Source organism: Rhinatrema bivittatum, chromosome 3 (genome assembly GCF_901001135.1).
Source record: "Rhinatrema bivittatum chromosome 3, aRhiBiv1.1, whole genome shotgun sequence".
NCBI lineage: Eukaryota > Metazoa > Chordata > Amphibia > Gymnophiona > Rhinatrematidae > Rhinatrema > Rhinatrema bivittatum.
The window spans coordinates 48,855,428-48,872,349 of NC_042617.1; the positions used below are offsets into that span (position 1 = coordinate 48,855,428).

At 41.7% G+C, this 16,922-nt stretch overlaps 1 protein-coding gene across 1 annotated transcript in view; it reads right to left on the reverse strand.

Annotated features, from left to right (window-relative positions):
• Positions 1 to 16,922, reverse strand: part of KCNK2 (potassium two pore domain channel subfamily K member 2) — a 260,603-nt gene that overhangs the window by 107,801 nt on the left and 135,880 nt on the right. Inside the window, exon 4 of the mRNA XM_029593201.1 lies at positions 561 to 747. Within this exon, the coding sequence (XP_029449061.1) occupies positions 561 to 747 (187 nt within the window). The remainder of the gene's footprint in view (positions 1 to 560; positions 748 to 16,922) is intronic.

The window sequence follows — 16,922 nt, forward strand, 5'->3', positions numbered from 1 at the left end:
GCCATAATAATGAGAATCACAGTAGTGGAACCAATGAGATCGCCATTGAGGCGTGTCTCAACTTCTCACCTTACTACCACTAAAATAACAGCCCATCTCTTCTGAATGCTCAAGGGACTGGGTCAATGAGAGACAGCTTGCAGCAGAGTAAGGAAATCTGCTTCCGGAAGTTAGTGTACAGTCTCCTTGATGATACAGTGGGCTCTGTTACTACATTAGGTCCAAAGTAATTTTAGAATGGATTCACTGCCAAGCAACATCTAGTAGAATTGTACTTGGGTATTCTATGAAAAGGAATCTATTTTTTATTTTTTATAATGTTGTTCTGATGGAATAAATAAATAAATAAATAAAGAGAGCAGAATGGTTCCTGTTCAATGGAAAGAAATCACTGTGATCGAGCATGCTGAACAATGTAGACATGAAATTGTTAGATTCACAGGGCAATTAAGTCTGCAGCACATGTTCTTGGGAAGTTGCTTCCTTTTCTTTCACAATGTGTCCCAATAAGCAATCATTTTGACGGAGAGAGAGAACCTTGAACCACAGCAAAGTCTTACCTGCTACATAGTCCCCAAATCCAATTGTAGTCAAGGTGATAACTACAAAATAAAATGCGTCCAGCGTATGCCAGCCTTCAATGTGCTTGAATATGATTGCTGGAATAGCAACAAACAGCAGGCAGCCAAACAGAATGAATATAACTGTGGATATGATTCGAATCTTCGTCTGACTCACATTCCACTTCTGCAAAGCAATGGAAGGAAAAAAAAAATACAAAACAAAACTCATTATCCGTAAAGATGGGTCATCATTTCCACGCAACCACCACAACAGAGAATGTGATCACCAAATCTCAGCCTGACAGGATTCTCAGTTAAAGGCAGGCATATTTACTTCAAATCAAACTGGCTATTTTACTGCAAATAGCATTTGCAGACAACAAGTGAAGCAGTTTGGATCTGTAATTCACAAAAGTAATTTTCTTTTACCTGAAGTGCACTTGCATACTTTGTAGTATCGAAAGGCAAAGCGAGTTTTCCTTCTGAATGGTCCCTGTGTGCAGGAGTCAAAAAGATAGCTTTTACCTGTCCTTGAGAGGCTGTGACCTCCTTTCTAACTGCATGTACTTCTCAGTTTTTTTTAAAGGACTTCCACTAGAGAAAGAATTTGGTTAACACTGTCATTATAAGGTTCCTCTCATTAGTCAACAAAGAGATGCAGTTCAACTGTATGTATCTCTGGCCCCTGTCTTCCAATCACCAGGTGTGTTGGGTACAGTACGTGCTAACTTAGATCTCTATTTGGCATTTTATCCAAGTAACTTTTTTCTTCAAATAAGATGCTCCAACTGTACTAGCCAGTCTTATTCTCTGCAATTAAATCCCTCCCCCGACCCCAACCTGATAAGAAGGGCTGTCCTGGGGGGGAGAGGGACAAACAGGGGCGATGACCCTGGACCCCGGCACTTTGGGTGCCCCGCACCACTTTGGTTGCCCTATCCTCAACACAATTATTTCCTTTCAGCCAGTGTTCCAGGATCTCACTGCAGTTGAGTCCCTCTGGGCCCTGCACCCTCTTAAGGTCAGCCTATTGGGAGGAGGAATAGCCTAGTGGTTAGATCAGTGGACTATGAACCAGGAGACCAAGGTTCAAGTCCCACTGTCACTCCTTGTGACCTTGGGCAAGTCACTTTACCCTCCATTGCCTCAGGTACAAAAACTTAGATTGTAAGCCCTCTGGGGATAGGGAAATACCTACAGTACCTGAATGTAAACCGGTGTGATATCTCAATTGAGATGAATGTCGGTATATAAAAATAATAAATAAATAGCCCTGCTGGTTAGCCATGTTCTTTGGTAATGTGCAGAGCATGCATGCATCTTTCTGTTGCATTATAGCAAACTGCATACTGGAGACGGAAATTCTAGTAGCTGTATGTATCCTGAAGAAAACTGAGCTATTTGTCAATGGTAAAAACGGTTAAGTAGACCAACATAAAAATTATCCAGAAAACATTAAACTAGGTCAGGTGCAGACAATTGGCTGGGCTAAAAAAAAAAAAAAAATATATATATATATGACACATTATTGTATTTATTATGACATTTGCAAGGAAATTTAAGAAAAAACATCCTGCCTATCTGTGACAACCCTTGTCTCATTAGAAGAAACTGTCTTCACTTTTTTAAGTTTGTTTAGCAACATCAAAAAGCACCTTCAATTTATAGCTTCAATTTATAGTTCCAGTTCACTGTAAAGCCTGTTCACTGCATTTTGTTCTATGTAAACCGATGTGATGTTCCCAACGAATGTCGGTCTATAAAAATGGTCAATTAAATAAATAAATAAATAGCTAGCTGTAAAAAGGTATCATTCTGGTGACTAAAATAGTCTCAAAAGCCAGTCCCTATCTAGCTAGAGAGCCAGGGGAAAAATCATAGTTGAGGACATAGACAATGTACTATCAGAAGTCTCCAAGATCATTGACAAATTGAGATTATCTCATTCACCAACCATAGGACCTAATTATTATTGCCTTGCTACATAGTAACATAGAAATGATGGCAGAAAAGGACCAAATGGTCCATCCAGTCTGCCAAGCAAGCTTTTTATGGTAGTATCTGCTGCTCCATGCAGGTTACCCCATGTTTATCTTAAGAGTAGCACCTGCCGCTCCATGCAGTTATCCAATGAGTTTTCTTGAAAATTCAGACAGTGCTCACATGTTCTGCTTACAGACTTGGCTTTAGAAGCAGTCCAGTGCTTTTTCCCTTATGTCTGCATATCAGTATCCCAGACTGTAAAAGTAAGGGTACGTGTCGCTTGTCATCTGAATCCTATTCCTCTTCCAACCACTCCAATGCCATCAAGTGGAGAGCGATATTGTAGTTGTGTCAAAAGCATCAAGGTTTATTGGTTGAGGATAGTAATCCCTTACCTTCTGTTAAGGTTCGTAATTGCTGCTCACTGCTGTTACCCTCATGCTTATCAGTTCCCCAGACTGTAAAAGTCAGGGCCTTTGATGTTTGTTGTCTGAATCGAATTCCTCTTTTCCCCCTGCCATTGAAGTGGAGAGAAATGTTGCAGTTGCATCAAAAGTATCAAGGCTTATTGGTTAAGGATAATAACCACCTCACCAGCAAGTTATCCTCATGCACCCATCCTCTAGCCTTTAGGGATCAACAGTGTTTATCCCATGCCACTGTGAATTCTATGACTGTTTTCCTCTTCACCACCCTTCTCCAGAAGAGCATTAAAGGCATCCACCACTCTCTCAGTGAAGAAATATTTCTTGGTGTTGGTTCTGAGTCGTCCCCCCTGGAGTTTCAAAATCATCTTCTTTCTTTTCAAAAGGTAGAAGATAACAGACTGGTGGTTCAGACTGCTCAGGAACTTGCAAAATTTCAACCAATTATCTCTTAAACATTTCTCTAGGAGAAACCAATAGTAATTTAGGAAAATTAATAAACCTTAAGTTTCTGGTCCTAATCATATTTTCTCTGTTTCCAATCTGGCCTGAGCAAAGGAATTACCCTTTACCAAGATTTCTTACACCAATCTTGATTGCTCTATTTTAGAATTTAATTCCTTGGTCTGTTGAGCAGAAACAATTTTATAATTATCCGAACACTGAATTTGCTCCTCCAAATTTAAACTTTTCTCCACCAAAAGAGTTAATTGAGATAGAATGGTATTTCCCAACTTTTCAATTCCAAGGTAAACTGAGATGGTCTCACTGATAAAAAAATCTTTGAAACAACCTGAGGTGAAGTGACAGGAATCCAAGATGCAGTAGATCAAACCTCCTCCATTGAAGATCAGTCCAACCCAGGGTCCACAGCAATGATTTAGCCTGGCAAATCTGCCCCAGCATGTCTCTCTGCAAACCATAATCCTGGGGTCAACCTCTTAACTCTACACCTCTTCGCTGTAGGTGGAAGGATACCACAGGGGCATTCCAGCTTCTGGGGTCAGTGACACTGATGAACCAAAGATAGATGGGAGCTCTGTTTCCCCTCTCCCTGGAAGCTCTCTAAAGCAACAAATAACATGGACTTCCAGCGGCCCAATAAATAGAGTCATCATTGGCAGTAGGGTGTAATCCCAATTTAGCCTTTCTCTTCTAACCCATCACAGGTAATATGAAGTGGGGTAAAAAAAAATAGTATCCTTTGCAGGGCTTAGGAGCTCACAATGGTGCATGTTGCATGAAGGCCACCTGGATCCCCCCAGAAAAAAGGATTTAAGATTTTGAATGCTACTATTGTTTTGTATAATTAATGTTTTTTTAAATTATTTTATTATTTGTATTATGGCCTGTTGTAAATCGCTTTGAGAGATTATCTATGAGGAAGGCGATTAATAAGTATTTTTTAAATAAATAAAATAAAATGTAAGCATAAATCTCTCATAGAATATCTCATTGTAGGGCATTTTACAGTTTAAAAACTTTAATTTTATTTGATTTATAGATCAGATTGCACATTATCAGTCTCTTTGAATCAGGTACCCAGTTTTTATATATTAAAAAAATGTTCTCTTACTGTGCACAGCACATTTCATAACTTCCTTAATGTCTCTTAGATAACATCGATCAATAAAATACTATGTCATTTCAATTGATTTTAATATGTAAAACAATTCCTTTGAGGGCAACAATAACAACCAAAAAAAAACAGTGATAAATTATGTTTCAATGGCCAGGGAGGGAAGCTATAAATAATGAGAAGGTTATTCCTGACAACCTTTTCATTGAAATTGTAGTCTCTGAGGACTTCCCCCTGCAGAGAACTCTGCCATCTATAAAAACTGCATTGTTCTGTCCTCATAACTCATCTAAAATTACAAGTTAGAATCATCACATTCATTCAGTCACTGATGAAAGCTCATCAGACCCCATCCATTCCAGCTCCAGTTAACAAAACCATCAGTTGTGTGCTCATCCGGAAAAGTAGATTTTCAGCAAGTGCGTTTATTGACTATATCATTTTAAATGAGGGGATGTTCAAACTGGATGGCAAAGTCTTATTATATATGGAGATGGTACTACCCCTTACCCACCTCCACAACCCTTCTCTCCCCCAATCTGGTTTACTTGGACATAAAAATCCATGTCAAATAAGGAGTTACTTCAAACAAATGTAACCCCCCCCCTTTTCTCAGAGGTCAGTTTCAGGTGCTGTAGAAGTGGGGATCAACACTGGTACAGCCCTGGGAGCAGTCTGAATCCTCCAGAGATTACCAGATGAGGATAAGAAAGGTCCTGGGAGGCCCAAGGGGAGGCTTACCCACCGCACAAAATGGGGTAGATTTTAAAAGCAGCGCGCACGTGTGCATGTGCCCGAGTTTCCAGGCGCACGCACTTGGACGCGCTGATTTTATAACATGTGTGCACCGGAGCGCACGTTATAAAATCTGTTGGCCGTGCGCACAGGCACACCGGATTTTAAAAGCCCCGCACGCATGTGCGGGTGAAGTGCGCGGGGAGGGCGAACTTTAGTAAATTATTCACGGCGACGCAATCAGGGCTTCCCCAGTTCCCTCCCCGTCCACTCCAATTAAGGAGTGGACTGGGAGGGAACTTTCCTATCCCTAACCCTACTCTTCCCCTCTCCACCTGGACCCCTAACCTAACCCTAACTATCTCCATTTTTTTTGGTTTTTTACTTACTGCTCCATCGAAGCAGAAGCAACTTCCATACGCCGGCCAGCTGCCGGTGCGTGCTTCCCCGGAATAGCAGCTAATGCCACTGTCCTGGCCGGCCTCCATGCCGTCCCGCCCCTCCCTGCCCAGACCACAACCCCGGCCTGTCTATTTTTCAGGTTCCGGCACTTGTGTGCAATCGGGACTTACGTGCATGGCCGGGCTCTTTTGAAAATGCGCACGGCACGTGCAGGGCCCGGCCACACACATAAGTCCCGATTGCGGCTCTTTAAAATTTCACCCAAATTTATTATTTAAAATACATCTATATAGCCACTCATGATAATATTGCCACAGGTTCCAAAATCCAATGTCCACCCCGTTGTTGGTTCCAAAAAGTAGAAATTTATTGAAAGTCCAATTCTTCAGAAATAATTCACTCAAAAGGATATCTGGATATAGCCCAATTATTCAAGAAACCAAAACTTTCAGTCCTCAAAATGCTTATTTGATAGAGGGAGAACAGCTTGAAACCCATGGCCATAGAACATAACAAATGCCATACTGGGTCAGACCAAGGTCCATCAAGCCCAGAATCCTTTTTCCAACAGTGACCAATCCAAGTTACAAGTACCTGGCAAGTACCCAAACATTAAATAAATCTCAAGCTACTATTGCTTAGAAATTAATAGGGTGTGCATTTGTTTCCTATGTATTGGCAATCCGCAACGTATAGGGCCATATTCGTTGTATTCATGGGGAAGCGAAACGTATCGAGATTCCCCACGAATACAACAAATCTTCGCCGAAGTATTCAGCCGTCTAAAGGAGCGAATTTAAACAAACCCCCCCACCCTCCTGACCCCCCCAAGACTTACTAAAACTCTCTGGTGGTCCAGCGGGGTGTCCGGGAGACATCTCCTGCACTCACACCTTCGGCTGCCGGAATTCAAAATAGCGCCGATAGCCTTTGACCTTACTATGTCACAGGGGCTACCGACGCCATTGGTCAGCCCCTGTCACATGCTAGGAGCAATGGATGGCCGGTGCCATCTTGTGCTGCTACCATGTGACAGGGGCTGACCAATGGCACCGGTAGCCCCTGTGACATAGTGAGGGCAAAGGCTATCGGTCGCCATTTTGATTACTGGCAGCCGACGGCCCGAGTGCAAGAGATCACTCCTGGACCCCCGCTGGACCACAAGGGACTTTTGGTAAGTCTTGTGGGGGGGGGGGGTCAGGAGGGTGGGGGGTTGTAGTTAATTCAATTTTAGCCGGGAAACGAATAAGAATTAACGCATGAATGTATCGGGTGCCCCCTTGCCGAATGCAACGTATCTGCCCCCTGACGAATACGAACCCCGAATGCAACGTATGGCGTCCCTCTGCACATCCCTATAAATTAATAGCAGTTTATGGATTTTTCCTCTAAGAACTTATCCAAACCTTTTTTTGTACCCAATTACACTACCTGCCATAACCACATCCTCTCTCAATGAATTCCAAAGCTGAGTGAAAAAGAATTGTCTTCGTTTTGTTTTAAATGAGCTACTTGCTAACTTCATGGAGTGCCCCCTAGTCCTATTATATCAGAGAGAGTAAATAACCAATTTACATTAACTTGTTCAAGTCCTTTCATGATTTTGTACATCTCTATCATATCTCCCTTTGGAACAATATTTCAGCAGAAAAACAGTCTTTAAGTTCTCTTCATCTTGGGCTTCCCCAGCAAGGTCTACATCCCTTGGTCTTAGGACAAAATTCCTTCTGGTTAGCTTTCAGTGATCTCAAGTCCACCTCTAAATTCAAGCCAACTTCTATCTCTGTCTCTCTTCTCTCATGTCTCTCTCTTGTGTCTGTGTAAGCCCTGTTTATAAACTCCACTCACAACATCCCCTTTGTGGGGAATGACACCTCCCACTCTTAACTAACACCATATTTAGCATTCTTCCCTAAGGTACAAGCTCCTCAGGAAGGAGCTTGTACCTTGTAAGAGCTCTGTAGTAGCAGAGCTCCCTGTCCTCTAGCTGAACTCTGAGAGCAGGAGCCCTCCAGAAAACTGTTTGGTGACCCTAGCCAGGGTTACACAAATAAATCCAGCTAAATCAGAAATAAATTCTATAGAAAGATCCAATGAGTATTCACACCTTTCCACTGGGATACATTTGTGCATACAGAGTTTCTATGTCAGACATTCAAACATTACAGCAACCAGCCTTTCTCCTTCATTAAAGTATCAGATATTTACTACTAACAGACCCGATTCACCCAAATTACTTGGCAGGTTCAGTGAAGAAATATAACCAAGTTTTGTAATTACGAAAAACAGCACACAGGCCCTGCTTATCTCAATAAAGCTGTGTTAATCCCCCTTGCATGTCTTTCTTTAATAATGGCTCCACTTTGGAATTGTGTAATACATTATCAGCTTTATTTCAATATGAATGGTCCTTGTTATACCTTTCCAGATTTATTGTCCGATATCATCAATTTCTGGGATTGGTGGAGGAAGAAAATGAGCTTGTTCCCATTGTGATGTCAGCTCAAACTAAGGGTAAAAACATAAAAAAATGTTTGCCTACACTTCAATCAACTCAGTATCTTGAATACTTAGATGTTCCAACACATAAGATGCAATGGAAAAATGGATACAGAAAATAAAAATACATATTTTCTGTTGCAAGAAGTACTTTTATGTTCATATAGAAGTTAAGATCATTATAGAGGAGCAAAAGATGTCTAACATGTATGGTGAAAAATCAGAAAAGTAAAAAAAGAGTTTTATAGATACTGTGTGCTGTGCTACGTCTTTGCTCTCTTAGCAAAAGCACCGTACAACAAAGAGGAACATTCATTTCACAACAATCACATCTCTGATTTAAACCATAAAGCTTCCATCTCCACCTCATCAATTCTAGAATAATATGGCCTAACAGAACAAAACTGCATCATACAGAGCAACAATGCACGTGAAGTATAGGGGAATAGAGTAAGGGATGCTCACCTACCTCACACAACAGAGCCATCCTTAGCCTTCAAAAATCCATGACCTGAAACATACGACAAAACAGAAACACAAAATGGACAAGTGCAACACACATCCACACCCAAACACACACACAGTCATACCCAAACTAGTTAGCTATTGACCATATTTCTCAACACATATTCATACTTATATACAAAGATACAGCTGAAGTATTGACTACTATTTCATCTCCATGAGATGCTCTTGCTGCTTCTGAAGCTTCTACCTCCTTTTCAACTTTATGCAAAGCACATACCTCAGCTTCTACAGGAGTGTCTGGTATTGATTGCCTTGCCTTCTGGCTAAAGCAATCAATGCTAGACAAACTATTGTGGAGCACGCAGCTCACTGTAAGCACTTTCTACTCTTTGGCCAGAGCCCAGGGCACAAAGCTTCCAATGTGAGCACACAAAAGTGAAAGTTTGTTTTCAGGCGGTAGAATATGTGCTCAATAACTGCACTGGTAGACCGATTAGCACTATTATAGCATTCTTCTGATCTAGTGGATAGATGCAAGAATGGAGTTAACATATGAGAGGATGCCCATTATCACCTACAAGAAGGACACAGCATCATTTACACAGGTCACATCACTCTTTCCTCACAGCAATGCACACAAGGCTCCATTTGCTCCCACACCAACCAAGGCAAATGCTTACCTAAGGATACTGACTACAGAATGGGCCATGAAGAGTGACCACATTTTGCTACAGCTGGAATGCTCTTCTTGATGACACAGGCAATCCAAAATATAACAAATTACAATAATCCAACATCAGGTAGATGTTAAAAATCAGTGTCAATATGGAATCAGATAGATGTTGAAAAGTAGTGACAATACAGCTGAGCCCCGTGGGGCTCCATCTACATGAGGTACCAACCAGAGATAAACTATGACTTTCTACTGTCAGGAGTAGAGATATGACTGAAACCACTTTAGAACACTATCTGAGATGCAGACTTCTTTCAACCTCTTCAGAAGAATCTTGAGATCGACACATATCGAAATTAGAAGACATATTGAGTAAGACAAGAACATAATTATTGCTGCCATCAAGGCCCTTCCTAATGAAATATGTGGTTGAAAGGAGGAGCACTTCAATACTTAATGATTTTCGAAACCCAAACTGATAGGGGTTTTAATATCTGATGGTTTTCCATAAAGTCTATAAACTGTTTCAGCATAGCAGATTCTAGAATTTTGGCAACAAAACAGAGCAAGGAAATTGGTCTGTAATTTGCCATATTCAATGGGTCTAAGCTCGCTTTCTTCAACACTGAGGCTTGTTTCAGTGTGTCCAACAAATGGCCTTCAGATAATGAAAGATTAACTAGCATCACCAAAAATGATGCAATAATAGCTTTTGAGGCCCTTATCACAGCAACTTTGCTATCTCACTCTCTCCCTTTCACTCAAACACCTATAAACACACAGGCATGCTGTCTCCCTCTCTCTTTCATTCAAACACATATACTGGTACAAATACAGACATACTGTCTCACTGTCTGTCTTATTCAAACACAAACACATTCAGGTATGTTGTCTCTCTCCCTTTCACTCAAACACTTATAAACACACAGGCATGCTGTCTCTCTTTCACTCAAACACATACACACATTCAGGTATGCTGTCTCTCTCCCTTTCACTCAAACACCTATAAACACACAGGCATGCTGTCTCTCTTTCACTCAAACACATACACACTTAGGCATGCTGTCTCTCTCCCTTTCACTCAAACACTTATAAACACACAGGCATGCTGTCTCTCTTTCACTCAAACACATACACACTTAGGCATGCTGTCTCTCTCCCTTTCACTCAAACACCTATAAACACACAGGCATGCTGTCTCTCTTTCACTCAAACACATACACACTTAGGCATGCTGTCTCTCTCCCTTTCACTCAAACACCTATAAACACACAGGCATGCTGTCTCTCTTTCACTCAAACACATACACACTTAGGCATGCTGTCTCTCTCCCTTTCACTCAAACACCTATAAACACACAGGCATGCTGTCTCTCTTTCACTCAAACACATACACACTTAGGCATGCTGTCTCTCTCCCTTTCACTCAAACACCTATAAACACACAGGCATGCTGTCTCTCTTTCACTCAAACACATACACACTTAGGCATGCTGTCTCATGCTCTCTTTCACTCAAACACATATAGGGCCCTATTTTAAAAGCCCTACGCGTGTAAATCCAGAGGATTTACGTGCGTAGGGGGGGTTACACACATCGGGCCCAGCGACGCGCATAAAGCCCCAGGACGCGTCTGAGACCAGGGGCTTTACTAAAGGGGTGGTCCAGGGAAGGGATGGGGCGGGGCAGGGTGGTCCGGGGCGGAGCGGGGGCAGGGTAAGAGGTTCCCGGCACAATGGCCATTTGCTGCTGTGCCGGGGATCACGAGCTGGCAGTTGTCCGTCGCGCACAACTTACTTCAGCCCCAGGGCTGAAGTAAGTTTTGTAACAAAAGAAAAAAAAGGAAAAAGGTAGGTGGGAAAGGGCGGGGGAGGTAGCGGAAGGGAAGGGAAGGTGGGGTGGGGGGGGGGAAGGGAATGGGGGAAGGGAGTGAGGCTCAGCGCGGGTTCGGCGCGCGCAAGGTGCACAATTGCGCACCCCCTTGCGCACGCCGACCCCCGATTTTATAACATGCGTGCGCATGTTATAAAATCGGGCATACATGTGCGCGCGCCGGGTAGCGTGGGCACATGTACGCCCGTGCGCACTTTTTAAAATCTACCCCATACAGTATACACACAGGCATACTGTCTCACTGTCTGTCTCACTCAAATATTCAGGTATGCTGTCTCTCTCCCTTTCACTCAAACACATATATACACACAGGCATGCTGCCTCACTGTCTGTCTTACTCAAACATTCAGGTATGCTGTCTCTCTCCCTTTCACTCAAACACATATATACACACAGGCATGCTGCCTCACTGTCTGTCTCACTCAAACACCTACACACATTCAGGCATGCCGGCTCTCTCTCTCTCTGTCTCTTACACATGCACGTGTATACAGGCATGCCGCCTTATTCTCTCTCTACCACTCGCACATACAAGCATGCTGTTTTGCCCTCACTTTCACTCAGACATATATAGGTATGCTGTCTCTCCAGAGCTGTTCACATTTTCCTTTCTTTTGGCTGCTGGCGTATTGTGTTCTGCTTCCACCCCACAGGGGCTTCTTTCATCTTTTCCCTTCTTTGGCTGCCGGCGGGATGAGCTCTCTCTCTCTATGCGGAGGATCACAGCAATGAAAATCAGGATCCAATAAAGTCAGCAGCAGCAGCAGCAGCAGGAACCCAAACAGCTGTTTCTCCCGGTGTGCAGGCCTTGTGAATGTATTCAAAATTTGCAGGGCCGGTACTCCCTCTGTGCTGATCTCGTGCATTGTTAGACCAGCACAGAGAAACTACTGGCCACCGCAAATTTCCTCCCCCCAGGAGGAACCGCAGCACGGGCTCCATCTCCTTCCTCTCACCTGGGTCTGGGTTTTGAGTGGGCTGAAATGTGGCGTAAGCAGTTGCTTAAATAACTCTGCACGGCTGGGCGCACATGCAACTTAGAGGGAACATTGCCGGTAAGTAATAAACCCTATATATAGAGAGCCCACAATCCATTTCCTCTTTAATTTTACTCTGAATCCCCAAACACTTTCTTAAACCTGCTTTTTCAGATCTTGATGTGCCAGATAAAGGAAGAAAGTCTCCAAGACCAAACGATTCTTCCATTTCTTTCATTTCTCTAGTTCTTACAGTCACTTTGAATTATAACATCATTAATTCCTGATAATATGAATTTTTAGATTACAAGAGCTTTAGATGAACTGAGATTGTGGAAAACAAATTTTTTTTAGAAAAGTTCTGGAACTATTAATGTTTTTTTTTTTCCTGTAAAAGGAATAGATCTGGGAAATAACTGGTATTAAAAACCAGTTGATAAGGGTCAGCCTGGTAGCTCAGTAACAGAGCTGCATACTGCCATGTGGAAGGACTGGGCTTGATTTCCAGCTCAAGCCTTTCTGCTCCTCGGGCTGGCTGGGGGCTTGCTATGCTGTAGGGGGGCAGCATTCACAGCCCCTTAGGGAGGGGGGAGGTCACTGTCATCACATATGGCGGCAACGCTTGGTGACCGGACGTAAGGCCCACGATTGTGGGGGTTCCAGAAGGAGCCCTGATGTATGGTCCCTAGCCAAAGACTGTTGCTGCAGTGACTAAGCAGGGGAAATATAATTGGGGGAAAATCTCTCGAGTGTTTGCAAATAAAGTTTCATGGCGCCAGATGTCATCTCTGGTTTCAGTTGAGGTAGAAGCCCAAAGGAACCGGAGGAAACTGCTAAGTCAAAAAAATGTGTTATTTTAAATGGCTGAGAAAGGAATTGCCAATAGTTTTCCTCCTTTCCCTGAACCTTGTATTGGATGCTACTATTACATTTTTTCTAGGGTTAGCAAGTGTCTGGGTACATTCTCTTATGTTTTTAACAAATCATTTCTCAGATTTATTTTTTTTTCATTTGATATCAGTGGGGGATTTCTAGGAAACTTGCAGAATAGGTCATGCAATACATTTTACTGGAGCAACCTATAAGTTTTGGTACATAAATGCTTTCAAGAAAGATAAGAACTTTATGCGAGAAAGGACCCCTCAAATACGGTTCAGAAGGGTTATGGAACAAAATGCATGCAACTAGAACAACAGAAGTTAACACACAACTTGCTTTCTTTAAATATAACTACGTACCCTCTTTATATGGAATTAAGCCTTGTTGTCTATGCTCCCTTCTCATCCCCATTTCATCTTCCCAGTCTCCATCTTATCTTAATCTATTGGTAAAGATCCACACTGCAGGCAGGCTGCTCACCACAGATTAATTTATGCACTTCTGACAGGAGGAGTTTTAGTGGCATCTCTCTTCTCCTTGCCTCACCACTTATACCTGCTCAGAAAGCAGCATCAGACTGGAACCAGTACACCTTTACCAATTCGGAACCCCCCTCCCCAGCCTAACAGGATGCACCATTGATACGCAAAGACTTGACAGGGATGTGGCAGGTAGGTTTGAGATTGGCCCCGTTTGTTATCCAAAAAGTAGTATATTTCATTTTGGAGCTATTGTACAAGATTAAACTAGAACAAATTAGCTTGTGAAATCCTGTAAGGAAGAAGGAGAGGACTGTGGAAACAATGTCTAAGAAAAGAAATCAAGTTTTTTGGCAGTAGCCAGAGTAAAGGAAGCAGGAAGAGGGAATGGAAGGCTCAAACTTTATTTATTCAGGCAGGACATCTACCCTATAGAGGAAAGAATAAAAAGAAAGTCTACCTCTAGCTAGCTGCTGACCTAGCTTTCTATTTAGATGTCAGTAAACTAATGTGCCCAAGAGATCATTTTATGCAATGTGATAACATATTAATCATTGGTTAATTTTTACAAAAATAAAATAAGTGCTGAACTAAGGTATTTCAGATATAAATCTCTTGAAAACATGAATTTTGATAGAAGTTATAAAACTTGAACTATGCTAAATTATGCATAAGGAAACATGAGCTGGACTGTAAGTGCCAAAGTCTTGATATTTAATTACCCTAAATAAGTGGGATTAGACAGTTTGACACAAGCTATTCTTGGGTAAGTCCTGTGGCTCATGGGGCAATGTTGCATGCTATGCTACATGAGGAGGACATAGGCTCAACTCCTGAGTCAAGTCTTCCATCCCCTGGAGCTGGAAGAAGCTGCATAGGCAGCATTTACAGACTGGGGGAGGGAACCTCAGCTCAGACATTGTTCAATGGTAATAACTGCTGACTGAACTTAGGGTGTACACACATACCAGGCTCTGGAGGGAGCTTTGGTCTGTGGGCCCCTGACCAAAGACCATCAATGCAATGGCTAGGCCAGGTGAAAATAAAATAGGGGTGAAAATTCCCAAGTAGTTGCAACTGAAAGACCATGGCACTGTAATCCAATAAAGGCTAGCTCTGGTTGATTTTATTTATTTATTTTTAATTTTTATATACCGATGTTCCTGTAAAGAATACATATCGCACCGGTTTACAAGGAACTGAACAGTCGCCTCCAGGGCGGAAATACATTAAAACAGTCGCCTCAAGGCAGAATACATTAACACAAGTATCTGAAACTTCAAAGAAGCAGGAGAAAACTGACAGGCCAAAAAAAAAAGACAAACTTTATTAAATTAATTTTCTGATTTCAAACTCCTGTGCATTTGTTCTTGCATGTGACTATTATATATCCCTACATATTTTATCACTTCTGCACCACAAGGATATTCAGTTATGATATGGGTGTTCATTAACATTTTCCCATTTATCACACTGAAACACACAAAGAATCACAGCACATTCATTATTTAAATTCACCATTGCTTGACTAAAGGAACGCACCTTCCCTTGCTTTGATAAAATCCTTTTCTATGAGAGTAAGTTTAAAATAAGCAAAGCAATCCCCATCAGTTTGAACAGTAGAGGATGCATTATTACCCCTTCTCTTTATGTACAAATTGTTATCTATTGAGATCCTGTGGATACGTTGAACAAAATCATGAATTTATAATTCTTGTTTTTTAGTCATGGGGATACCAGAAATGCATGCATAATGAGATGAGTGTGGGATAGAGGATAAAATACCTCAAGTTTCAATTACGTTCATAGGAAGGAGGGAAGATGATGAGTTGTTATTTTGGATCATGTATGAATTCATGAAGAAAATGAAGCAGAAACATGCTCTGAATTTTTCTTTACTAAAATGGATGCACAAACAAATTGCAAAACTTCAAACACTAAGCCACTTTACAAAACAAAAAATAAGCATATATACATAACATAGTAATGGCTGTAGAAAAAGAGCAAATGGTCCATCCAGTCTGCCCAGCAAGCTTCCTATGGTAATAACTGCCGCTTCATGCAGGTTACCCCAAGCCTTAATTTAAGGGTGGCAATATTTACAAAATTACTGTTAGCAACATTTTTATGAGTGAGCAGCCTTCTTAATAATTCAGACAATGCTGCTTGAATGTGCTTTGCAATTGGACTTGGCCTTAGAAGCAGTCCTGTGCTTTATCCGTAATGTCTACTAATATGCTAGTACAGTATTTCTCAAACCTGTCCTGGGGGATGCCCAGAAGGTCAGGTTTTCAGGATATCTGCAATGAATATGCATGAGATAAATTAGCATACAATGGAGGCAGTGCATGCAATTTATCTCATGCTTATTCATTGCAAATATCCTGAAAACCTGACTAGCTGGGGATCCCCCAGGACAGATTTGAGAAACACTGTGCTAGTAAATACAGACACCAGTACTTGGTGGCTAAAGGAGTCACTGCATTTTCTGCTCTGCCTCTTGCCTTTTATTCCCCTCCTTTCCAAAATAGAGCAAGTCACATTTATATATATCTGATCATAAACAGATAAGGCTCACATAACAAAAGGGAAGAAGATAGATTGATTAGTATACCTCTCGTTGGCAATATGAGCAAGAATACTTAATCAACAAATAGAAGCTCATCAGAGGGCCACAGTGGAGAAATAATGGAGCATGGAATTTCTCTTATAATGATAATAATTTGTGAAACTGAATTTTTTCTGTCAGATTAACAAGACTGAGAAGTGCACACTTCCCCACATTATCCTGGCAGGAGTAGCCTCTTGTTAGATCAGCAGGCTGTGAACCACATAGGTCATGGCTCAAATCCCACTGCTGCTCCTTATGACCTTGGGCAAGACACTTTACCCTCTACTGCCTCAGGTACAAACTTTGGGCCTCATTTACTAAGCATTTTTCACATGGACACAGAATGGGAGAAAAGTCTTAGTACATCAGGCCCTTAGATTGTAAGCCCTCTGGGGACTGAGAAATACCTACATTTCCTGAATGTAATCCACTTTGAAATGCTTGAAAAAGCAGAATGTAAATAAATAAAAATAACCTTGTTCTGCAGAAACTACCTCTAAGAGTGAGAAGACACATTCGTTTCTAAGCACACTCAGTCCTTGGCCTCTCAAAGGGGACTATGTGCTAAGAAATGTGCACTAAATACAATACACATTTTTTAGCCTGCACATTGAAAAAAGGCTTACTGCCTGTACTAATGTAATGATATACATAGCACACATATACTCTCTGCATCCTGGAAGTTTCCACATCGAAATCGCTGTCAGTATGCTTTTGGAGTGAGCCCTGCTAGTCCTAGAATAGATGCCTTGACTTC